The 24,174-nt window shown below is 40.0% G+C and overlaps 1 protein-coding gene across 6 annotated transcripts in view; it reads left to right on the top strand.

Annotated features, from left to right (window-relative positions):
- The window catches only part of ADAMTSL3 (ADAMTS like 3), a 366,780-nt gene that overhangs the window by 211,414 nt on the left and 131,192 nt on the right, over positions 1-24,174 (top strand). For all 6 annotated transcript variants that reach the window (XM_059912342.1, XM_059912338.1, XM_059912341.1 and 3 more), the window contains exons 11-15: positions 1,301-1,439; positions 2,566-2,616; positions 3,305-3,509; positions 8,685-8,832; positions 10,361-10,445. In XM_059912342.1, coding sequence (XP_059768325.1) covers positions 1,301-1,439; positions 2,566-2,616; positions 3,305-3,509; positions 8,685-8,832; positions 10,361-10,445 — 628 coding nt within the window. The remainder of the gene's footprint in view (positions 1-1,300; positions 1,440-2,565; positions 2,617-3,304; positions 3,510-8,684; positions 8,833-10,360; positions 10,446-24,174) is intronic.

Genomic DNA, 24,174 nt, shown 5'->3' with positions numbered 1-24,174 from the left:
TAGAAGCATCATTTTGTGAGTTGTTTTTTAAGTTTATAGCACTCATCCTTGTGGAATGTTCACTTTCCTCAGAGACTGTACAAATTGAATTTAATAGAATCAGGAATAAGTCTTCATTCCTTCTTCTTTGAAGGCTTATGAGGCAGAGTGAGATGTAGGCGGGGAGGGTTTTGTTCCTCTCTGTATAGACAATGTTTATTTTCCCAGTTAGAAAGTTTATTGTCATCAGAGGTACCCCTAGGTACCCCAGGACAGGAAATAAGTAAAATGTACAAGCAATGGAATATTATACAGAAGAAAGAAGCAACAGTACAAGGGTAGTTCTCAGAAATGTAATGTTGAGTGAGAAAAGTAGAAAACAGAACAGGACTTAAAACACAGTATCATTAATTTAGTCAAAACAGATACACACAAAACAAAATTACATAAGACAGATATATATTTAAGGACATATAAACAATAAATAGGTGTCTCTGGGGGATTGTAATGGGCGTGGTGATGGGAGAAGAGAAAGTATACGGAAACAAGAGAGCCTTGCACAGTGCCAGGATGACAGTGAGGAGAGGTGTGACAATGAATAGCTACCTTCTTTCTGTACCTGAGCTCCAAACATTTTCAAAGGCGTCTATTGTAACTTTTAGTTATAAGTGCTGAGAGTGACACAATCAGTTCAAGTGGTCATTCTCAATCTTGGCCACACATATTAGTCATCTTAGAAGAACCTGAGAGTCTTTTTTTAAAAGTCTTTTTTTTTTTTTTTTTTGCTGCTGCACCATATCACCTAGCATTTGTCCAGAGATTTACATTTGTCCAGACACACATGATCTTATTCGCTCCCCACAACAACTCTAAATCTAAAGTAGTTCAGGAAACTGAAAATAGTACTCAGTCCAATTGTTAGCTCTCCATAGGTGCTTTGGCTAAAGAGCCTTACACCCCCTCGGGGTTAAGCAGTGGGCGTCTGCTGCTTCTAGTACCCCGGAGCCTGGGAATAAAGGAACAACTTTATTTCTTTGGTCTCAATGCAATCATGGCAACAGAAAGCACCCGCTCCTTCCGCTTTGACCAGTGGAAATGCTGATTTCTTGGCTGCAGTGCTTCTGATTTAATTGGACCAGGAAGGGACCTGGGCGTTGGTGTATATTAAAGCCTCCCAAGTGGTTCTGTTATACACCCAGGGTTGAGAACCACTGAGTTAAGTTTCTTAAAGAGGAATAAAAAAGTGTGTGGCAAGTGATAACTTTGCCAAGTAAACCCCAAACGGATGCGATCTTCAGACTTTCTTGTTCTGCTGCTTTAGGGTATCAGCTCAATTCTGCTGAATGTGTGGATATCCGGTTGAAGAGGGTGGTTCCTGACCATTATTGCCATTACTACCCTGAGAATGTGAAACCAAAACCAAAACTGAAGGAATGCAGCATGGATCCTTGCCCATCAAGGTTTGCATAACTGCCCATACCCTTTTTCCTTTAAAAAGAAACAAATCAACTGCAGCTGTGACTGATCCACCCTTGCCAGGCAACACAATTGCCATTGCGTGACCTTGAACGTACACTGGTGGCAGGTACCTGTATTCACATGTATAACCGTGGTCAGTAGGAATTAGGCTCATCAGCTTACTCAGTCTGGTTCTCTCTTGCGGGCTATGTGTCCATGTGCTGTGATCTTTGACTGTTGCTAACGAACCTCTTTGAGCATCTCCTGCACATACAGCATGAACATTCTCTTCATCCAGGTACAGTGTCTAGTCCATCTGCCAGCCGTAAATATCAGTAACTCACCATTTTAGCTTTTTAAACTGGGTCACTGATCACCACTTTTTGACTTTTGAAGTGTACATATTAAATTCAGTATAAAGAATGCATGGTGCAAGGAAGTGAAGAGTTTGAATGCCAGAGCAGTAAAGCTATGCATAAACTATCCTGCTGCATAATTTAGTACCTGATGACTTGGATTGCCTGGGGAAGTTTCCTGGCTTTACTACAGTATCTTAAAATAACAGCATACTGTCAAGTCCCAGAATCCCCCAGTTATCTGCCAGCTGGCTAAGGCAGAAGTGTGCAAGTGGAAAAGGAAGCATTCTCAGTGGATTTCATTTCCTATCACGAAGCTGTGCATTTCCTGTAATCCCAGGTGTATGTAATTATTAATAGAGGCCTTTTCAAAGGGCAAATTCTGTGAAACAAAATGGTTTTCTAAAGATCCTGCTAATATGACAGTGTATTAATATCATTAATATATTTTATCAGACTAACCTGCTAAGATGATAAAAGAGAATAAATAGATTTATCTAAATTAAGAGAAACTCTTTCCTTTGATGAATACATATTACTAGTTCCATTTTCTACATTTTCATATAGAATTGGGGATGTTGTGTGTCAGAGATTTTCCTAAAAATTAAGGAGATCGTGGCTGAATTTTGGGGGAAATGGTTCATAACACTCGGCATATTTCGTTTTTAATTTGAAAGAGCTCTGTCTTTTGGGATGTCACATCTGTACTAGTCAAATTAATAAATACGTTAATTGATTAGAAATTATATTCTCACAATGATTTCATTTGTAGTGATGGATTTAAAGAGATCATGCCCTATGACCACTTCCAACCTCTCCCTCGGTGAGTTACAGGTTTCCTTTTTCTTTCTGTAATATGCTCTAAGTAATTTGCAAGGAACTGTAGTATCTGTAGCAATAGACCAAAATGTAAGAGGGACAGTTATTAGACCTTTCACAGAGAGATAAGGGAACACAGACTTCAAGTCCATAATAAGAAAGATCTTTCTAAGAATTATATGGAATAGGCTGGCTCAGAGGGTGATGTTTTCTGTCACTGGAGATGACAAGCGTATCTTGATAACTGGGTATTATAGAGGGACCTCAAGCGTTGCAATTGATCAGAAATTTGCATTCCCTTTTATACCTAGATGACTAGGATGGTCCTTTCCGACTTTGAGATTCTATGATGCCCTAGTAATGTTGTCCATTTGTGTTTTATAGTTTAGAGACTGTTTGAAGATGCTTTCACACTTTATAGTTTAATTTATTTGATTCTCACAATGGTTGTGGTAATACACGAGGGCAGGTGTCTTACTCTCATTTGACAATAACCTTCGGGTCAAAGGAGTTAAGTACCTCGTGACTGCAGATTGTGTGTAGCAGTTAAGATTAAAGTCTTAAGGTTCCAATTCTGTGCTCTTTCAACCAAACCACAACTGTTATCCCAAGGCTGTACTTTTTGCAATCAACTTTGCAAACTTGAAACAAGCAACAAATAAATAATGTGTTTTCGTTTGTTTGCTTTTGAGCTGGGAACATAATCCTTGGACTGCGTGTTCGGTGTCCTGTGGAGGTGGGATTCAAAGGCGGAGCTTCGTGTGTGTGGAGGAGTCCATGCATGGAGAGATACTGCAAGTGGAAGAATGGAAGTGCATGTATGCGCCTAAACCCAAGGTTATGCAAACCTGCAATCTGTTCGACTGTCCCAAGTGGATTGCCATGGAGTGGTCTCAGGTAAGATTTGAGTACACGCCACTTTTTTTAGAAATTAATTTTTAGCTGCATTGGGTCTTGGTTGCTGTGTGTGGGCTTTCTCTAGTTGCAGCGAGCGGGGGCTACCCTTCGTTGTGGTGCGTGGGCTTCTCATTGCGGTGGCTTCTCTTACTGCGGAACACGGGCTCTAGGCGCGGGGTTCCAGAGTGCAGGCTCAGTAGTTGTGGCGCACGGGCTTAGTTGCTCCGCGGCATGTGGGATCTTCCCCGACCAGGGCTCGAACCTGTGTCCCCTGCATTGGCAGGTGGATTCTTAACCACTGTGCCACTGGGGAAGTCCCGAGTACACGCCACTTTTTAATTCAATCTCAGATTTTAATGATTATTTGCCATGCTCCCAACACTGTACTGGGCACCTTGAGGGAGGCAGAAGTTGCATATGAACGGGGTTCCTACTCCCAAAGAGCTTAGGAAGAGCCAGTTGGAGGACAATGTAAGAGAGAACATTGCAGGCATCAACACAGGTAAGAACAATTAATTAAGAACCATGGTACATCTGAACGGAACAGGCATTAGAGCAGAGTTGATTGGGAAGTCTTTGTTGCCCTTGTAGTGCTTGACCCATCTTTAAGATTTAACCAAACGAGAGCCTAGTGAAGACATAAATGTGAGCTAGGGCCAAGCCGAGACGGCTGAGCAAAGGCAGAAATGACACAGAATGACTAGATGCTGAAAAAGGCCCTAATTCATCTGGATTAAAGAGAGAACCCATGTTACTAAGAATTGGAAGATTGGGGCTTCCCCGGTTGCACAGTGGTTAAGAATCCGCCTGCCAGTGCAGGGGGCACGGGTTTGATCCCTGGTCCTGGAAGATCCCACATGCCGTGGAGCAACTAAGCCCATGTGCCACAACTACTGAGCCTGCGCTCTAGAGCCCGGGAGCCACAACAAGAGAAGCCACCGCAATGAGAAGCCTGCACACCACAACGAAGAGTAGCCCCCGCTCGCCGCAATTAGAGAAAGCCTACACAGCAACCAAGACCCAATGCAGCCAAAAATAAATTAAAAAAAAAAAAGAATTGGAAAATTCAGATGGAGATGATAAAACTGACATTAGAGGTATGTTCTTAGTCTGGTGGTTACTAAGAAACTTTGCTATTTTTGTTGAAGAAAATAAATGTAATATATTTTAAGTAATTGAGACAATAGACTGATGCTGGGAAAGACCAGAGGCAGGCAGCCTATTTGGAAGCCACTGAGGTGTCAGGTGGTAGGAAAGGAGAAAAGGGCAACATCACAGAGGTGTAACAAGGCCTCGTGTTAAATTAGCTTAGTTTCCTCTCTAGGGAGACGAGCAAGTAAACCTCTAGAGCAAATAAAGTGCAGTTGGATTAGTCAAAAAATTGCAGGTATTGGTATTTAATATTTTAAGCTTAAACTTTTAATTTGCTAGAGGGTGAGACATAATTGACTCATGTTTCTTTAGCTCTTTTGAGTGATCCCTACATATTTAGTTCAACACACACATGCATTTATCTATTTATTTATTCACTGGGCCAGCTGCCATCCTAGGGAGTAAATAAAACCTGCTTCTACCCCCCCGCCAAAAGCTCATAATCCAGTTGCAGAAACCATACACGCAAATGAACAGTTGTGATGCAGTGTGACACTGCAGTGAGCGGTATGATGTCCTGTATGGCCGGCGCACAGAGGTGGGGTGATTCACCCTACCTGAAGGTGTCAGAGCAGGCTTCCGAAAGGAGGAAGCGCTTGAACTGAAACTTGAAGAGTAGAGATAAGTGAGTTTTCTGGGTGAAAGACCCACTTCCAGCCCCAGCTTACAGATGCTGTCTCATCACAGTCCTTTTCCGATATCCCTGATCCTCAAAATCATCACCCCCTACTGCTTCATTTGTACTTAGTAGGGCAGTAGTTATCCATTCTTTTTTGTTCATATACCAAAAGAAGTTTGGAAAATTACATACCCCTTCATATATATTTAGGTTGACATCTAAAATTTTTATCACAAGTTTAAATAAAAAAAAATCAAAGAATGTCATTTCTAACATGTCTTGAAGGCTGACATTTTAAAATAAAAGTGTTATAGCATTAGAAAAAATATGTCCAGTAGAATGTAAATGCCATGATGGTTTCTATCCTTGCCATCTTCCATTTTTAAAAAACATATGAATAAGCTCTTGAATAATTTGAATGTTTTGCATTATTTTCCCCTTGAACTCACATTTTCAAACCACTCCCCCCCACAGAATTTATCCTAATATAATGTACTTTTATGCTTTAAAGTCTTTTATTGGTTACCCTCTTCTACTTTTCTCTAAGAAAATATGTGTAGCAGTTGAAATTAATTTATTTTAATTTCCTATAGCCATAAGGTTTTAAGTATTAGAAATGTTCCCCTGGATTAAGTTATTATTAAATTTAATCTTAGTACACAACCAAAACAACAATTAAATGTATTTCGATTTCTCGTGAATGATTATTATACATAAAAAGTAAAATTTCCTTTGAAACTAGTCTTCCAAGAAGATGAGTGGGGCTTTAAAAAATAGTCCATTGCCAGAAAGAAACATGGGTTCAGCAGTAATTTTATTCTTAATTTTAACTGTTGATTTCTTGTTTTAGCTTGTTTTGCATGTACACACTGGGAAGCCTTGTTTACATAAATTAATAGACTGAGATGGAAGGATTTTATTATGGCAAGGTCGTTCGGTTCTTTGAACTCAAGTTATATGCCAAAAATCATATTGTGATCTCTCCTCAAAAATCAACATTACTTCTACAACCTGCAGAGCTTGTTTTCCACTCTTACAGGTCTTACCCATATGTTCTGTATTGTCTTTAGAGCTTTTATACCACCCCCACCCCATCTATATCATGACTTTATTGTCACTTACAATACCCAAATGAAGGATTGTTAACCAACGCATCTCATTCATCTTTCTTGGCTCTTCATACTGTATTCCACTTTTTAAAAAATCAAACACATTCTCAGTGATGAGAATTTGCTATCATTAAGGATGTATTCAGCTTGAAAGAGGAGTTCTGGGAATGTTGTAAACACTGACCACATCATTGGGGTAAGTGTCCAGCTTCCTGAGAAGCTACTGAGGAAATAATATTCCTTTGGATTGACCAGTTCTAGGGTAGTTATACCTTATAATCATATTGTTTTCTTTCTCTTTGGGGAAGAATTTTTTTTCTTTCTTGGCCAATATAAAATAACCTCTTAAGATCACATATATTTCAAATAGGTGAATGTGGGGGTAGGTGAATCAGTTTCCCAGACGTCAGATATAATCTCAAACCTCACTAAATTCATTCAGTATTTGTTCAGTGGTCATAAGAATGGCATGGGGGAATAAGAGAGGTTTCCTGCTATTCTGCTCTTCTTGGAGATGGGTCTATGCTGAAAAAGGCCTCCATATCCTCTGCAACTCATCTGTGACAATTGAAGAAGCATCCATGGACTCAGGAAAGAATCTTTAAGCTTTATGAAGCAGTGGTAAAGTAATTATTTTGACAACAGGAGGCTCTGGGATGGATTTCCACTCTGCCTCTTAGGAACTGCATGACCTTGAGCAAGGTCCTTAGGTGGTGGGCTGTTCATTTGCTCATCTGTTAAATGGGAGCGAAGCTGCTAACCTGCCAGTGTGTCAGGATGGTTAGTGAGATCACATCTGCAGAACAGTGTGTGTTCTGTAGCACATGCCCAAGGCTTCTTGACCTCTCCCAGGGATGGATGGATCCAGGATTGGTGGGGCCTGAAGTTTATACCATATGGAAGTGACTTTTTAAAAAAATCTATTTTATTCAAGTATAGTTGATTTACAATGTTGTGTTAATTTCTGCTGTATAGCAAAGTGTTTCAGTTATACGTATATATATATATATATATATATATATATATATATATATACACACACATATATATAATACATTCTTTTTTGTATTCTTACCCATTATGGTTTGTCACAGGATATTAAATATAGTTCCGTGTGCTACACAGTAGGACCTTGTTGTTTATCCATTCTGTGTATAATAGTTTACATCTGCTAATCCCAAACTCTCAATCCATCCCTCCCCTACCAAGGAGGTGACTTTTTAAGAAGAAAGAATACAAAACACAAATATTGGGTATCTAAGTAAATGTTTATGTACAATAACAAAAGAAATTGTAAGAAATTACAAATTTTTTTAAGCTGACAACCCTAATGTGAACTCTGGACTTTAGTTAATAATAATGTATCAGTATTGGTTTATCAGTTGTAGCAAAGGTACCACACTAATGCAAGATATTAACACTAGAGAAAACTGTATGTAGCAGAAAGGGGGCATATGGGAACTCTCTGTACTATCTGCTCAATTTTTCTATAAACCTTAAATAGTCCTAAAAAATAAAGTCTTGATTTTAAAAAAAACCACACACACATATACATACATATATGCTCACCAACATAATGTACATAAATTGAAAACATATCGTGGATGTTCATGACATGAAAATATTCCATTCATAGACAAGAGTACCTTCCAAATCATAAACAAATAATTCAAGAAAAAAAATACTGACAACACAAAGCTCATAAAAACTTAGAGAAAATAGCATAATGTTCTTATTAATTTTAAGTGCCTGATACATCTATAATATTTTTTTCCTAAACTTTTTGGCTGAATACTCTTCGATGGCCCTTTCATATGACAACAATTTTGGAAGATCGATTTCTATACACAGAATAGAAAGATAATCCTCTAGCATGGTTGAGCAAAATTTGATATTTTTTTAAATTAATAGTTTAGAAAAGTTTCTTTTGTCTTCACAAATTGTTTTGGATGATGTCATGTGAATTTTTAATTAAATTTGAGAAAACCTATATTAAGTTTCTTGCATATTTGCGTAGAAAGATTTCAGGGCATTTCAATTTTTCTTGCGCTGTGACCTCACCTGAAATACTTCTCGAATGGAGAATGGGAAGGAAGCCTTGCAAGGGAGGGGCCCTGAAGCATAAGAATCATGGGAGATCAGCCTCCACCCCCTTCCTTACATAATGTTTATCTAACGGTCTTTTGTGTTTAACATTCATGTAGATTAGTGACTCTCCTGTGCATGAGACCTTAATACCTTTGTGGATCTCTTCATGAACAAGAATTTCATTGGCTTCTCTTTTCATCTTTGAAGTGCACAGTGACTTGTGGCCGGGGGTTACGTTACCGGGTTGTTCTGTGTATCAACCATCGTGGACAGCACGTTGGTGGCTGTAATCCACAACTGAAGTTACACATCAAAGAAGAATGTATCATTCCCATCCCGTGTTACAAACCCAAAGGTAAGTTTGTGGTGCATTTAAAAGTTAAATCAAACGGTGTTTTCCAGCTCTCTTACTAATATTGCAGCATTTGAATTTCAACGTACTAACTTTCTTATAAAAATTGTTTTACTGACAGATTACAGTAGACCCATCCACCTAGATAAAGAAGTTAGGCCTATGTGATTAATTGGTCTGGAGAAGAAACTGAGCTCTTATTGATTCAGTACATATAGAGTGGCTCCTGTCTAGGCTTATATTAACATTTCTTGGTGGGCATAAAATAATTTGATGCAGTCCCTGCTTTGAAGAAAAAGGAGAAGGAGGATGAAGAGAAAAAGGAAAAGGAAAATTCCCACATGCCTTCCACCAGAGTGTACATTTCTTGAGGAAGGAACAATGCCAGCTTCATCATATGTCCTATTGCCTACCATGAATGAATGAAGACTTTCAGTTCCCAATCTAGATTTATAGATGCACTTAGAAATTCTTTTGTAGTTCCCACTTGTTCCACGTGAATTAGCAGAAATGGGTAGCGTCCATGGGTAAGGAAGTCTTGGCATCATCTTTTGGATGTATGTTCCTCTCTAGACATGATTATTTCCATATACGTACTTTTCTAAGGTATTACCAGTCCTCGTGACAAGTATTTCCTTTTGGAAATGGAAAAAGAATTACTCCCAAGTGTCAGTGCCAAGGAGTCTTCCTTAGTACTTTGGAGAGGATGATAAAATTCTTCATTATTTCTGGGGGCATTATTTACACAAATAGCCTCATAGGCAACTAACTATTCAAAAAATATTTATTTGATGATGTCTGTCTTCCAGAAAAATCACTGGTTTCCATGCAAGGTACAAACACTGATTATATAACTTCGTCAGTGAAGTCTTTTCTCCTTATTTCTGCAGTCAGTGGTACTTTTATAGCCACTTTCTTAGTGTCTGTGATTTCCCTGAAGCAGTCCAAAATTATTTCCTTTCTCATTTCATAATTAGATTGTTTCTTTCTTCACATCTTAGGAAGCTTCAAAGGACAGAGAGGGGCACCAGCTTGCTCCTGCAGGCCAGTGGTAATTGGTAATCATTTCCCTCAACAATTATAGCAATTAAAGTTTGAGTAAACCATAGCACTGACTCTCCTCCTCCCAACTTTCTAAGCCTTCTATGTTATTTGCTTTTCTCTATTAATTTCCTCATTCAATGGGCAAAAAAATTTGTGGAAAAAGAAAGCAAACTGATAACGGTTGAAGTAAGAGCTTTAATATGCAAACAACAGATATTGGTACTGCTTTATAAAAGGCATTTTTATGCTAACTTGGAGAATGTATTCAACTGTGTCATGGGGTTGTTTGGTTGCATTTTGATAATGTGTTAATTAAAAAAATGTATGACAGAAATTTTTGGTTCCGTCCAGAAGCCACTTCGTGTACTGTGCATTTGAAAAGCGTGACCTCTTTATTGATGAAATCTTCAGCAAATAATAATCACATATCCAACTCTTGAATGAGTAACAATAATTAAGCTTGTTGTTTATGTTCCCTTTTTGTCAGAAAAAAGTCCAGTGGAAGCGAAATTACCTTGGCTGAAACAAGCACAAGAACTAGAAGAGACCAGAATAGCAACTGAAGAACCAACGTGAGTCCAGGACCTTTTATGGAAGTAATCAGAGCATAGCCAGCTAACATGATATATGTAATTTTTGTACTCATTGGAGTACAATGATATGTTTCAAATCCAAATGACCTGGATTTGCAGACTCCAGAGAGCTTGAGCTGGCTAGAATTCTTCTTTATTTCACAATTCAGCAGTCCTGCTTTGGCAATATCTGTGAGAAGCACAGAAAAGAACAGTGCTGTTTAACTCAAAGCAGACCCAGTGGTCTGTTACAGTTAAGAGATTGGGGATAATTCCTAGATCTAGATTAACACATATGATTTGACCAAAGACCATCATTAAACAAACAGACAGTATTAAACAAATAAACCAGTCATTCCATGGTTAAGTCATGGCCAATGTCTATAAAACCAGTTAGGCCAAAATGTATCAGGGTGGCCTGAGTGATTAAAAGGAGAAATCCCAGAGCTGCTGTGGTATGGGGCAATGGAAAGAATATGGCACTACAAATCTTAGAGCCTAGTACCACCACTTTTAACGATGTGACCTTAGAGAAGTCTTTAATTTTTCTGTGTCTCATTCTCCTTACTTATAAAATGAGCAGGCTGGGCTTGATCTCTCTAGGGTTCGTCCCAACTCAAAAATCCAATGACTTCTATCCACATGGGGTTTGGCAAGTCTGGACTGTAATGGTATCCATGGAAATAAAGTATTAAGAACATATCAAAGAAACATTCTGGAGGTAGAGGTATAGGGACCTAAAAAGAACAAGGAATCAAAGATGATGAATCTAGCCCAGCAATCTAGAAGAACAACAGCATGAATGGTAGACTTGAGGAATTGGATGGGACGGCTGATTCCACATCAGGCATGTGAAGTCCGTGGTGCTGACAGGCTATCACAGGGAGAGTGATTCACAGGGTGTCAGAGGAAAGGGGATCTCAGAGGTATGGCTGGTCTCCCTCTCAGAGCAGGCATTTCTTCTTCAACACCTTCAGCAAGGGCAGAGTTCACTGCATTGAGAGACAGCTCATTCTTGGGTTGAACAACCTGAGTTATTTGCAAGATTTTTTTTCCTGTTAGCCAAAATACAACCTCCTTCAAACTTCTGCTTTCTGAAACAGAGAAAAACACATCTATGCTGCATCCCACGTGACAAGTTTTCACAAATTTGCAGAAAGCTGGATCGCAAGAGCACTGTCTTTCCCAAGCTCATCATTCCTAGCCTTTTCAGCGGTTTTCACATGTTGTTTTTAGATCCCTTACCAACCCCATTGCTCTTTTCAGAACATTCTCTCATTTGTCAGTATCCCTTTTAACTGTGGGTCAGCCCAGCAGTGAGCCCCAGGAGCACATGGATTCCTTGTCTTTGAGAAGGCTCCGTGCCTCTAGTGATGCGGGCCAAGAGAATTGGCACATCACACTTATGACACATGCAGAACTTTTCCACATGGACTACTGTCCGATCTGGATGTGAACCCAGAAGACACTGTGGACACTGTGAGGTGAATGACCCCAGAGTAACTGATTGAAGAGAGAAGAGTGTTTGGCTCATGATGGAAGCATGGAGATCCAGAATTGGAGTCAGAAGAAGTGGAGCATGAAGGAGTAAATCCAAGGAAAGCTCACTGTTAGAAAGACCAAGGGAGCAAAGCATTTAAGGAGAGGTATAGCAGATAGTATTCAAACCTCACCGAAAGCCAAGGAACAGCTGTGGGGACTGAGAAAAGGCTGTTTTGTTTGACAAGAAAGTCTTTCTCAGTTAATTTTAGAGCAGTAGCATTCAAAGTGTAGAGAAGTAAAACGTTGCAGAGCTTTAAGAAATGAATTCTGAATTGGAAGGAAATGGGGCAATGGGTATTTGACTACTAAAGAAGGAAGACTGGTAGTCAAGTTGATGGAAAGGAATGGTTATATGTATGTGCTTGATTTTTTTGTTTGTTTTTCATCTGAAGTTTGGACAGCCTTAAACGTATTAAAAAGATAATAAGGATTTTAGACAAGTCAGTTACCGTCTCTAGACTTCCCAGCTGTACAAGGAGGGTGTTAGGCTAAAAGCTACTGGAACCTTCTCCTAGCTTTCATCTCCTATGATTCTGTAAGGGAAGGAACCTATAGAAGAAAAGTGACTTGAGACACCTGCAAGGGAGTTTGTAGCCGTCACGTAAGGACGGTCATGGAGTTCTCAGTCTTGAATGATGCATCCTACCAGGATCTCTTCTCAAAACACAGTTAGATCACAATTGCTAGTCCTTCTGCGTGTCCTCTCTTGGTTGAGTGGTTTGCTCTCAGTTCCCCAAACTAGAAGCCTGCAGTCATCCTTGCCTCTTGCTCATTCTTTCCTTATCTGTAATTAACTACTGAGTTGTGCAGTCATATCTACTAAAATCTTTCTCCGTTGCAGCTCCTTATCTCCATGCCTACTACCATCCTGTCCAGGTCCTGAAATCACTATCAGGACACTTACAACAGCCTTCTAATCTGCTCCCCACTCGATCCCCTGAAATCTATCCTCTAACCCAGAGTAGTGTAGCTAAGGCACAAATCTGATCTTTCTTACAACGTTCAGAAATTCCCAATGTTTCCCCGTCGCTCAAAGACTTACGCTCGTTCACCAGGCTCACAAGCTGTAGCAGGGTGTTAGCCTTCCCAGCTCCCAGCTGCATCTCTGACCGCTTCCTTACTTTACCTTGAATGGGGTGCTCCAGCCACACTGAACTGTTGGTTGTTCCTTGCTGGCAACAAGCTGCCACTCACCTCCATCTCTTTAATAATGTTTTCCTCTCTATTGGGAATGCTCCTCAACTGTTGTGTTTTTTAAAAATATTTATTTATCTATGTGGCTACGCCGGGTCTTAGTTGCAGCACGTGGGATCTTTTCGTTGCGGTGTGCGGGATCTTTAGTTGTGGCATGCGGAATCTAGTTCCCTGACCAGGAATCAAACACAGGCCTCTGGAATTGGGAGCACGGAGTCTTAGCCACTGGACCACCACGGAAGTCCCTCACTTGTGTTTTTGTTGTTGTTGTTGTCACTGTTTACTCTTTATTTATTTATTTTAACATCTTTATTGGAGTATAATTGCTTTACAATGGTGTGTTAGTTTCGGCTTTATAACAAAGTGAATCAGCTATACATATACATATATACCCATATATCCTCTCTCTTGCATCTCCCTCCCACCCTCCTTATCCCACCCCTCTGGGTGGTCGCAAAGCACCGAGCTGATCTCCCTGTGCTATGCGGCTGCTTCCCACTAGCTATCTGTTTTACATTTCGTAGTGTATATATGTCCATGCCACTCTCTCACTTTGTCCCAGCTTACCCTTCCTCCTCCCTGTGTCATCAAGTCCATTCTCTACGTCTGCGTCTTTATTCCTGTCCTGCCCTTAGGTTCTTCAGAACCTTTTTTTTGTTTTTTATATTCCATATATATGTGTTAGAATACGGTATTTATTTTTCTCTTTCTGACTTACTTCACTCTGTATGACAGACTCTATGTCCATCCACTTCACTACAAATAACTCAATTTCGTTTCTTTTTATGGCTGAGTAATATTCCATTGTATATATGTGCCACATCTTCTTTATCTATTCATCTGTCGATGGACACTTAGGTTGCTTCCATGTCCTGGCTATTGTAAATAGAGCTGCAATGAACATTGTGGTACATGACTTTTTTTGAATTATGGCTTTCTCAGGGTATATGCCCAGTAGTAGGATTGCTGGGTCGTATGGTAGTTCTATTTTTAGATTTTTAAGGAACGTCCATACTGTTCTCCATAGTGGCTATATCAATTTACATTCCCACCAACAGTGCAAGAGGGTTCCCTTTTCTCCACACCCTCTCCAACATTTATTGTTTACACACTTTTTGATGATGGCCACTCTGACCGGTGTGAGGTGATACCTCATTGTAGTTTTGATTTGCATTTCTCTAATGATTAGTGATGTTGAGCATCCTTTCATGTGTTTGTTGGCCATCTGTATATCTGCTTTGGAGAAATATCTATTTAGGTCTTCTGCCCATTTTTGGATTGGATTGTTTGTTTTTTGGATATTCAGCTGCATGAGCTGCTTGTATATTTTGGAGATTAATCCTTTCTCAGTTCCTTCATTTGCAAATATTTTCTCCCATTCTGAGGGTTGTCTTTCATCTTGTTTATGGTTTCCTTTGCAGTGCAAAAGTTTTTAAGTTTCATTAGGTCCCATTTGTTTATTTTTGTTTTTATTTCCATTGCTCTAGGAGGTGGGTCAAAAAGGATCTTGCTGTGATTTATGTCATAGAGTGTTCTGCCTGTGTTTTCCTCTAAGAGTTTGATAGTGCCTGGCCTTACATTTAGGTCTTTAATCCATTTTGAGTTTATTTTTGTGTATGGTGTTAGGGAGTGTTCAAATTTCATTCTTTTACATGTAGCTGTCCAGTTTTCCCAGCACTTATTGAAGAGGCTGTCTTTTCCCCATTTTACATTCTTCCCTCCTTTATCAAAGATAAGGTGACCATATGTGCATGGGTTTATCTCTGGGCTTTCTATCCTGTTCCATTGATCTATATTTCTGTTTTTGTGCCAGTACCATGCTGTCTTGATTACTGTAGCTTTGTAGTATAGTCTGAAGTCAGGGAGCCTGATTCCTCCAGCTCCGTTTTTCTTTCTCAAGATTGCTTTGGCTATTCGGGGTCTTTTGTGTTTCCATACAAATTGTGAAATTTTTTGTTCTAGTTCTGTGAAAAATGCCAGTGGTAGTTTGATAGGGATTGCATTGAATCTGTAGATTGCTTTGGGTAGTATAGTCATTTTCACAATGTTGATTCTTCCAATCCAAGAACATGGTATATCTCTCCATCTGTTTGTATCATCTTTAATTTCTTTCATCAGTGTCTTATAGCTTTCTGAGCACAGGTCTTTTGTCTCCTTAGGTAGGTTTATTCCTAGGTATTTTATTCTTTTTGTTGCAGTGGTAAATGGGAGTGTTTCCTTAATTTCTCTTTCATATTTTTCATCATTAGTGTATAGGAATGCAAGAGATTTCTGTGCGTTAATTCTGTTTCCTGCTACTTTACCAAATTCATTGATTAGCTCTAGTAGTTTTCTGGTAGCATCTTTAGGATTCTCTATGTATAGTATCATGTCATCTGCAAACAGTGACAGTTTTACTTCTTCTTTTCTGATTTGGATTCCTTTTATTTCTTTTTCTTCTCTGATTTCTGTGGCTAAAACTTCCAAAACTATGTTGAGTAATAGTGGTGAGAGTGGACAACCTTGTCTTGTTCCTGATCTTAGAGGAAATGGTTTCAGTTTTTCACCATTAAGAATGATGTTTGCTGTGGGTTTGTCATATATGGCCTTTATTCTGTTGAGGTAAGTTCCCTCAATGCCTACTTTCTGGAAGGTTTTTATCATAAATGAGTGTTGAATTTTGTCGAAAGCTTTTTCTGAATCTATTGAGATGATCATATGGTTTTTCTCCTTCAATTTGTTAATATGGAGTATCACATTGATTGATTTTCATGTACTGAAGAATTCTTGTAATCCTGGGATAAACCCCACGTGATCATGTTGTATGGTCCTTTTAATGTGCTGTTGGATTCTGTTTGCTAGTATTTTGTTGAGGATTTTTGCATCTATGTTCATCAGTGATATTGGCCTCTAGTTTTCTTTGTGACATCTTTGTCTGGTTTTGGTATCAGGGTGATGGTGGCCTCGTAGAATGAGTTTGGGAGTGTTCCTCCCTCTGCTATGCTTTGGAAGAGTAGAAGGATAGGTGTTAGCTCTTCTCTAGATGTTTGATAGAATTCGCCTGTGAAGCCATCTGGTCCTGGGCTTTTGTTTGTTGGAAGATTTTTATCACAGTCTCAATTTCAGTGCTTGGGACTGGTCTGTTTATATTTTCTGTTTCTTCCTGGTTCAGTCACAGAGGGTTGTGCTTTTCTAAGAGTTTGTCCATTTCTTCCAGGTTGTCCATTTTACTGGCATATAGTTGCTTGTGGTAATCACTCACGATCCTTTGTATTTCTCAGTGTCAGTTGTAGCTTCTCCTTTTTCATTTCTAATTCTGTTGATTTGAGCCTTCTCCCTTTTTTTCTTGATGAGTCTGGCTAATGATTTATCAATTTTGTTTATCTTCTCAAAGAACCAGCTTTTACTTTTATTAATCTTTGCTATTGTTTCCTTCATTTCTTTTTCATTTATTTCTGATCTGATCTTTATGATTTCTTTCCTTCTGCTAACTTGGGGTTTTTTGTTCTTCTTTCTCTAATTGCTTTAGGTGTAAAGTTAGGTTGTTTATTTGAGATGTTTCTTGTTTCTTAAGGTAGGATTGTATTGCTATAAACTTCCCTCTTAGAACTGCTTTTGCTGCATCCCATAGGTTTTGGGCCATCGTGTTTTCATTGTCATTTGTTTCTAGGTATTTTTTGATTTCCTCTTTGATTTCTTCAGTGATCTCTTGGTTATTTAGTAGTGTATTGTTTAGCCTCCATGTGTTTGTATTTTTTACAGATTTTTTACTGTAATTGATATCTAGTCTTATAGCATTGTGGTCAGAAAAGATACCTGATGCGATTCAATTTTCTTAAATTTACCAAGGCTTGATTTGTGACCCAAGAAATGATCTCTCCTGGAGAAAGTTCCATGAGCACTTGAGAAGAAAGTGTATTCTGTTGTTTTTGGATGGAATGTCCTATAAATATCAATTAAGTCCATCTTCTTTAATGTGTCATCTAAAGTTTGTGTTTCCTTATTTATTTTCATTTTGGATGATCTGTCCATTGGTGAAAGCGGGGTGTTAGAGTCCCCTACTATTATTTTGTTACTGTCAATTTCACGTTTTATGGCTGTTAGCATTTGCCTTACGTATTGAGGTGCTCCTATATTGGTTGCATAAATATTTACAATTGTTATATCTTCTTCTTGGATTGATCACTTGATCATTATATAGTGTCCTTCTTTGTCTCTTGTAAAAGTCTTTATTTTAAAGTCTATTTTGTCTGATATGAGAATTGCTACTCCAGCTTTCTTTTGATTTCCATTTGCATGGAATATCTTTTTCCATCCCCTCACTTTCAATCTGTATGTGCCCCTAGGTCTGAAGTGGGTCTCTTGTAGACAGCATATATACGGGTCTTGTTTTTGTATCCATTCAGCCAGTCTGTGTCTTTTGGTTGGAGCATTTAATCCATTTACATTTAAGGTAATTATCGATATGTATGTTCCCATTTCCATTTTCTTAATGTTTTGGGTTTGTTATTTTAGTTCTTTTCCTTCTCTTGTGTCTCCTGCCTAGAGAAGTTCCTTTAGTATTTGTTGTAAAGCTGGTTTGGTGGTGCCTAATTCTCTTAGCTTTTGCTTGTCTGTAAAGGTTTTAATTTGTCCATTGAATCTGTATGAGATCCTTGCTGGGTAATCTTGGTTGTAGGTTTTTCCCTTTCATCACGTTAAATATGTCTTGCTGCTCCCTTCTGGCTTGCAGAGTTTCTGCTGAAAGATCAGCTGTTAACCTTATGGGGATTCCCTTGTATGTTATTTGTTGTTTTTCCCTTGCTGCTTTTCATATTTTTTCTTCATAGTTAATTTTTGGTGGTTTGATTAATATGTGTCTTGGCGTGTTTCTCCTTGGATTTATCCTGTATGGGACTCTCTGTGCTTCCTGGACTTGATTCTTTCCTTTCCCATTTTGGGGAAGTTTTCAACTATAATCTTGTCAAATATTTTCTCAGTCCCTTTCTTTTTCTCTTCTTCTTCTGTGATCCCTATAATTCGAATGTTGGTGCATTTAACGTTGTCCCAGAGGTCTTTAAGAGTGTCCTCAATTCTTTTCATTCTTTTTTCTTTATTTTGCTCTGCAGTAGTTATTTCCACTATTTTATCTTCCAGGTCACTTATCTGTTCTTCTGCCTCAGTTATTCTGCTATTGATTCCCTCTAGAGAATTTTTAATTTCATTTATTGTGTTGTTCATCATTGTTTGTTTGCTCTTTAGTTCTTCTAGGTCCTTGTTAAATATTTCTTGTATTTTCTCCATTCTATTTCCAAGATTTTGGGTCATCTTTACTATCATTACTCTGAATTCTTTTTCAGGTGGACTGCCTATTTCCTCTTCATTTTTTAGGTCTGATGGGTTTTTACCTTGCTCCTTCATCTGCTGTGCATTTCTCTGTCTTCTAATTTTGCTTAACTTACTGTGTTTGGGGTCTCCTTTTTGCAGGCTGCAGGTTCGTAGTTCCCTTTGTTTTTGGTGTCTGCCCCTAGTGGCTAGGGTTGGTTCATTGGGTTGTGTTGGCTTCCTGGTGGACGGGAGTAGTGCCTGTGTTCTGCTGGATGAGGCTGGATCTTGTCTTTCTGGTGGGCAGGACCACATCCAGTGGTGTGTTTTGGGGTGTCTGTGACCTTATTATGCTTTTAGGCAGCCTCTGTGCTAATGGGTGGGCTTGTGTTCCTGTCTTGCTAGTTGTTTGGCATAGGGTGTCCAGCACTGTAGCTTGCTGGTTGTTGAGTGGAGCTGGGTCTTAGCGTTGAGATGGAGCTCTCTGGGAGAGCTTTTGCCATTTGATATTACATGGAGCTGGGAGGTGTCTGGTGGACCAATGTCCTGAACTTGGCTTTCTCACCTCAGAGGCACAGGCCTGAAACCCGGCCAGAGCACCAAGACCCTGTCAGCCACATGGCTCAGAAGAAAAGGGAGAAAGAAAGAAAGGAAGAAAAGAAGAAAGGAAGAAAGGAAGGAGGGAGGGAGGGAGGAAGAAAATAAAAAGAAATAAAGTTATTAAAATAAAAAATTAAAAAGTTATAAAAAAAAAGAAAAAAGAAAGAAGAGAGGAACCAAACCAAAAAACAAATCCACCAATGATAACAAGCTCTAAAAGCTATACTAAAAAAAAAAAAAAAAACGGACAGACTGAACCCTACGACAAATGGTAAAAGCAAAGCTATACAGACAAAATCACACAAAGAAGCATACACATACACACTCACAAAAAAAGAAAAAGGAAAAAAATATATATAGATATAGATATATTAAAAATAAAGGTAAAGAGCAACCAAATCAATAAACAAGTATACTAATGATAATAAACTCTAAATACTAAACTAAGATAAATTTAAAACCAGAAATGAGTCAGTTGCATACAGCAAACCCCACGTCTACAGTTGCTCCCAATGTCCACCACCTCAATTTTGGGATGATTTGTTGTCTATTCAGGTATTCCAGAGCTGCAGGGTACATCAAGTTGATTGTGGAGATTTAATCCGCTGCTCCTGAGGCTGCTGGGAGAGATTTCCGTTTCTCTTCTTTGTTCGCACAGCTCCTGGGGTTCAGCTTTGGATTTGGACCCGCCTCTGCGTGTAGGTTGCCTGAGGGCATCTGTTCTTCACCCAGACAGGATGGGGTTAAAGAAGCAGCTGATTAGGGGGTTCTGGCTCACTCAGGCTTGGGGGAGGGAGGGATACAGAGTGCAGGGTGAGCCTGCGGCGGCAGAGGCCAGAGTAATGTTGCAGCAGCCTGAGGTGCGCCGTGTGTTCTCCCGGGGAGGTTGTCCCTGGATCACGGGACCCTGGCAGTGGTGGGCTGCACAGGCTCCTGGGAGGGGTGGTGTGGAGAGTGACCTGTGCTCGCACACAGGCTTCTTGGTGGCTGCAGCAGCAGCCTTAGCGTCTCATGCCCGTTTCTGGGGTCCATGCTGATAGCCGCAACTCGCGCCCGTCTCTGGAGCTCGTTTAGGCGGTGCTCTGAATCTCCTCTCCTGGCGCACCCTGAAACAATGGTCTCTTGCCTCTTCGGCAGCTGCAGACTTTTTCCCGGCCTCCCTCCCGGCTAGCTGTGGTGCGCTAGCCCCTTCAGGCTGTGTTCACACCGCCAACCCCAGTCCTCTCCCTGCAATCGGACCGAAGCCCGAGCCTCAGCTCCCAGCCCCCGCCCGCCCCAGCGGGTGAGCAGACAAGCCTCTCGGGCTGGTGAGTGCTGGTCGGCACCGATCCTCTGTGCAGGTATCTCTCTGCTTTGCCCTCTGCACCCCTGTTGCTGTGCTCTCCTCCGTGGCTCCAAAGCTTCCCCCCTCCACCACCCACAGTCTCTGCCCGCGAAGGGGCTTCCTCGTGTGTGGAAACCTTTCCTCCTTCATGGCTCCCTCCCACTGGTGCGGGTCCCGTCCCTATTCTTTTGTCTCTGTTTTTTCTTTTGCCCTACCCACGTACGTGGGGAGTTTCTTGCCTTTTGGGAGGTCTGAGGTCTTCTGCCAGCGTTCAGTAGGTGTTCGGTAGGAGTTGTTCCACATGTAGATGTATTTCTGATGTATTTGTGGGGAGGAAGGTTATCTCCACGTCTTACTCCTCCACCATACTGAAGGTCTCCCCCCTCACTTGGTTTTTAAGAATGTTTTTTTTTTTTTTGCTTGTTATAGAAAATTTCAAGGCTGTATAAATGAGGAGAGAAGAGTGTAACGAACCCCCATGTGTCCATCACCCACCTGCAACAGTTATCAACTTGGGGCCACTCTTGCTTCATCTACACTACTACCTCCAGCCCACTGGGCCATTTTGGAAGCACACCCAGACAGCATATCATTTCATTCATAAATATTTCAGTATGTAGCTCCAAAATAGAAAGACCTTTTTTTGATAACCACAATACCACTTTTTAAAGTGTGGTTCTCAAATTGCTTCCTGTAGAAGCATCTGTGGTGCTATTTAAAATGCAGATTTCTGGACCTCACCAAGTCAGACATTCTGGGAGTGGGTCCCAGTCACCAGCAATTTTTTTTTCTTTTGGCTCTGCCAGGTATTTTTTAAATTGTGGTAAAATGTACATAACCTAAAATGGACCATTTTAACCCTTTTTAAGTGTACAGTTCATTGGTATTAAGCACATTGACATTGTTGTGCAACCATCACCACCATCCATCTCCAGAATTTTTCATCATCCCCAACACAAACTCTGTACCCACTAAACACTGACTCCCCATCCTCCTATTCATACCCCCAGCCCCTGGTAATCTCTGTTCTACTTCCATCTCTATGGATTTGTCAGCAGCATTTTTAGCAAGCATGCTGGGTGACTGGGGGTGGGGTGCATCCAAATTTGGGAACCATTGGATCAGATAGTCCTGAGGGTCCCTTTTAAGTTCTGAAAATATGGTTTGTTTTACTTAACTGGAAAAGATGCATATCGTGTAAGCTTAGCAGGTTCCAGCCCTGTATCCATCCCGAAGCCTGCATGAACTGTCAGCCCCACCCGACTTTGCTGGTGGCTTGTCCAGTCTGTATTCACTGTGCAAAGCTGGTTCACCCTCTTCTCCTGTAGGACACCACTTCTTTCTTCCCATCATGGAAAACTGAGGCCCCAGCACCTGTTCCCGGGCCTGAGCGACTGCCTCTCTCCACCTTCCTCCCCGTCTCCCTCTGTGGTCTCTCTGCAGTTTTCCTTTATAATTCACACTGCCTGGCAGCTTCTGGCCTGTTCCTGGCTGTCTAGTGTGAAGTTTATGGTTTCCTCCTACCACTTCTGACTCTAGTCATTCCCTTGATTTCCAAACAAAACCACAACATATCTCAGCTTCCAGTTCATCCGTTTATTACCCCTGTCTCTTGTGGTTTGGGGATGCTTGCTTGTTGACAGTGAGCTGTATTTCAGATCCCTTGAGGAAAGCCTCCCAAACCCTCCTGGAGAAGATAAATATTTCTGCCTCTGTGGTTGACTATGGCCTGAGCTCTGAATTTACATAGAAAGTGGATGTTCAAAAGGCTTTTCCTTTTAATTAGAAAAATACAAATTATAGCTTATAAAGCTAAGCCGGGGAACTGCAGTTTTGACCTTCTTAACTTTCAGCTGTGGAATGTGTTGACAGTTGATATGGTTCATTGTTGTTTTAAAAGTTCTTCCCTGGAGCCTTCCTAGTTTCTGCGGGACTCACAACACTTCCTTAGTCATGCTGCCCTCCCTCCCATTTTTCATATATGAGAACCAAGGATTTAAAACACTTCGTGTATTTTCTTCACTGCTATTTTAGCTTCTGCATTTGTGCCATTTGTATTTGCTAAAATCGAATTAGGTTATGTTTCAGGCAGCTGTTTTTCTCACAACAACAGCAGTAAACAACTAATATTGAGGACTTCTTTTGTGCCAGACTGTGTTCTAAGTGTTCTATGTGGATTAACTGATTTAATTCTCACAATGACCCCATAAGGAGGCATTATTATTAGCTTCATTTTAGGGATGAGGAAACAAAGGCATAGATTAAGGAATTATCCAACATTTCAGAGCTATTAAATGGTGGATGGTGATTCTCTGGCATGTGATACTAGAGCTCCAACTTTATGTTAGGAGACCTGAATTCAAGTCTCTCCCATCCTTAGATTGGTCTAATAGGGCAGATAGAGAAGTTAGCGATTATATTACGGTATTATAAGGCTTAGGGGGTCAAGGATGGCTTCCTGGGAGAGATGGTACATGAAATGATGCCCTAAGATGTACACAGATGTCAGAACAGCATGTCAGGTATTGAGGTTGCATGTTGGCCAACTGGCCTATGGGGGCCACACCTGGACATTGAGGTACTAAGCGTGGAGAGGGGGCTGGAGGAGAAGTAGGTGGTAACAGCAGCTGGGAAAGTAAGCAAGTCTTGGAGGTCTTCCATGGTTCATAAAGGAATTTGGACTTCATCTGGAGGCAGTGAGAACCATTTAAGGATTTTTAACAAGTGATGTAATCACGATTACATTTTTAGAAAGATCTTTCTGGATGTCTGCAGTTTGTTTCTAATTATTTACTATGATAAATAAAACTGTAGCAAATCTCAAATTTCCCATCTCTTCGTCTCTAAATGTCTCCTTAGGACACATTTGCTGGGGTGGAATTTCTGGGCCAGAAGATAGGCACGTTGAAGGCATTTAATTTCTACTGTCAAATTTCCTTTTAAAAATTTAAACAAAAGATACTATAGTGTTCAGGCAGTGCTGAATCTTGTTTTGTTTTTGTTTTTCCCCCATAGTAATTTTAAAAATTAAATTCTCATTAAATTGGAGTGGATCTTTGTGCATTTTTTTCTGGGAGATTATACAGATGGCACACTCTCTAAGACCCTCTATATTTAAGGATGCCTTTCTTATACCCTCAAATGAGCGGGAATATGAGCTCTTGTTTAATAAGCTATCTTCTTTTTTTTTTTTTCTTAAAACTGTGGACATATGGCTCTGGATATTGAAAAGGAAATATCTGCACCTAAACTGTCCTTTCTCCTTGTGTTGTGAACCTTTTTTTTTTTTTTCTGCTTAGATATAAGATTTTCCCCATATACTTAAAATTAGAGGACTTTTCTAGAATAAGTCCAGGTTCTATTTTCTTTTCAATAATTTTGGTAAACAGTGAGGGCTTTTAGGACATAGATTCAAATCTTTCTTGGGTGCATGAAAGTTTTCTTCTGTTGTATTTGTGCCTCTTTTCTGTTATTTTTCTTATTTATTCTAAAGGTTCACCAACTGTCTTGTATTGCATCTCTTCTCTATTTTTAACATGTAATATTTCCCCCCACCTCTTTGTCTTTTTTCCTCCATGTTTTGGAAGCACACCTCCCCTTCAAACAAAAGCACTTGCCCTCCTCATCATTGAATGTATTTCCAACTATTCATTTGGATTTTCTTCTGTCATAGAGCAAACTTTGCATTATTTTTGTATTTTTCAGTCTTTTCTCAACCAAGCCAGAGGTTTTTTTTCCAGCCATGTTTTGACTTCTTAACCCCATCATTTATCTTTTGTTTTGTAG

Source organism: Balaenoptera ricei, chromosome 2 (genome assembly GCF_028023285.1).
Source record: "Balaenoptera ricei isolate mBalRic1 chromosome 2, mBalRic1.hap2, whole genome shotgun sequence".
NCBI lineage: Eukaryota > Metazoa > Chordata > Mammalia > Artiodactyla > Balaenopteridae > Balaenoptera > Balaenoptera ricei.
Note: the sequence above shows the minus strand (reverse complement) of the source record. Positions and strands in the feature narration are given on the sequence as shown.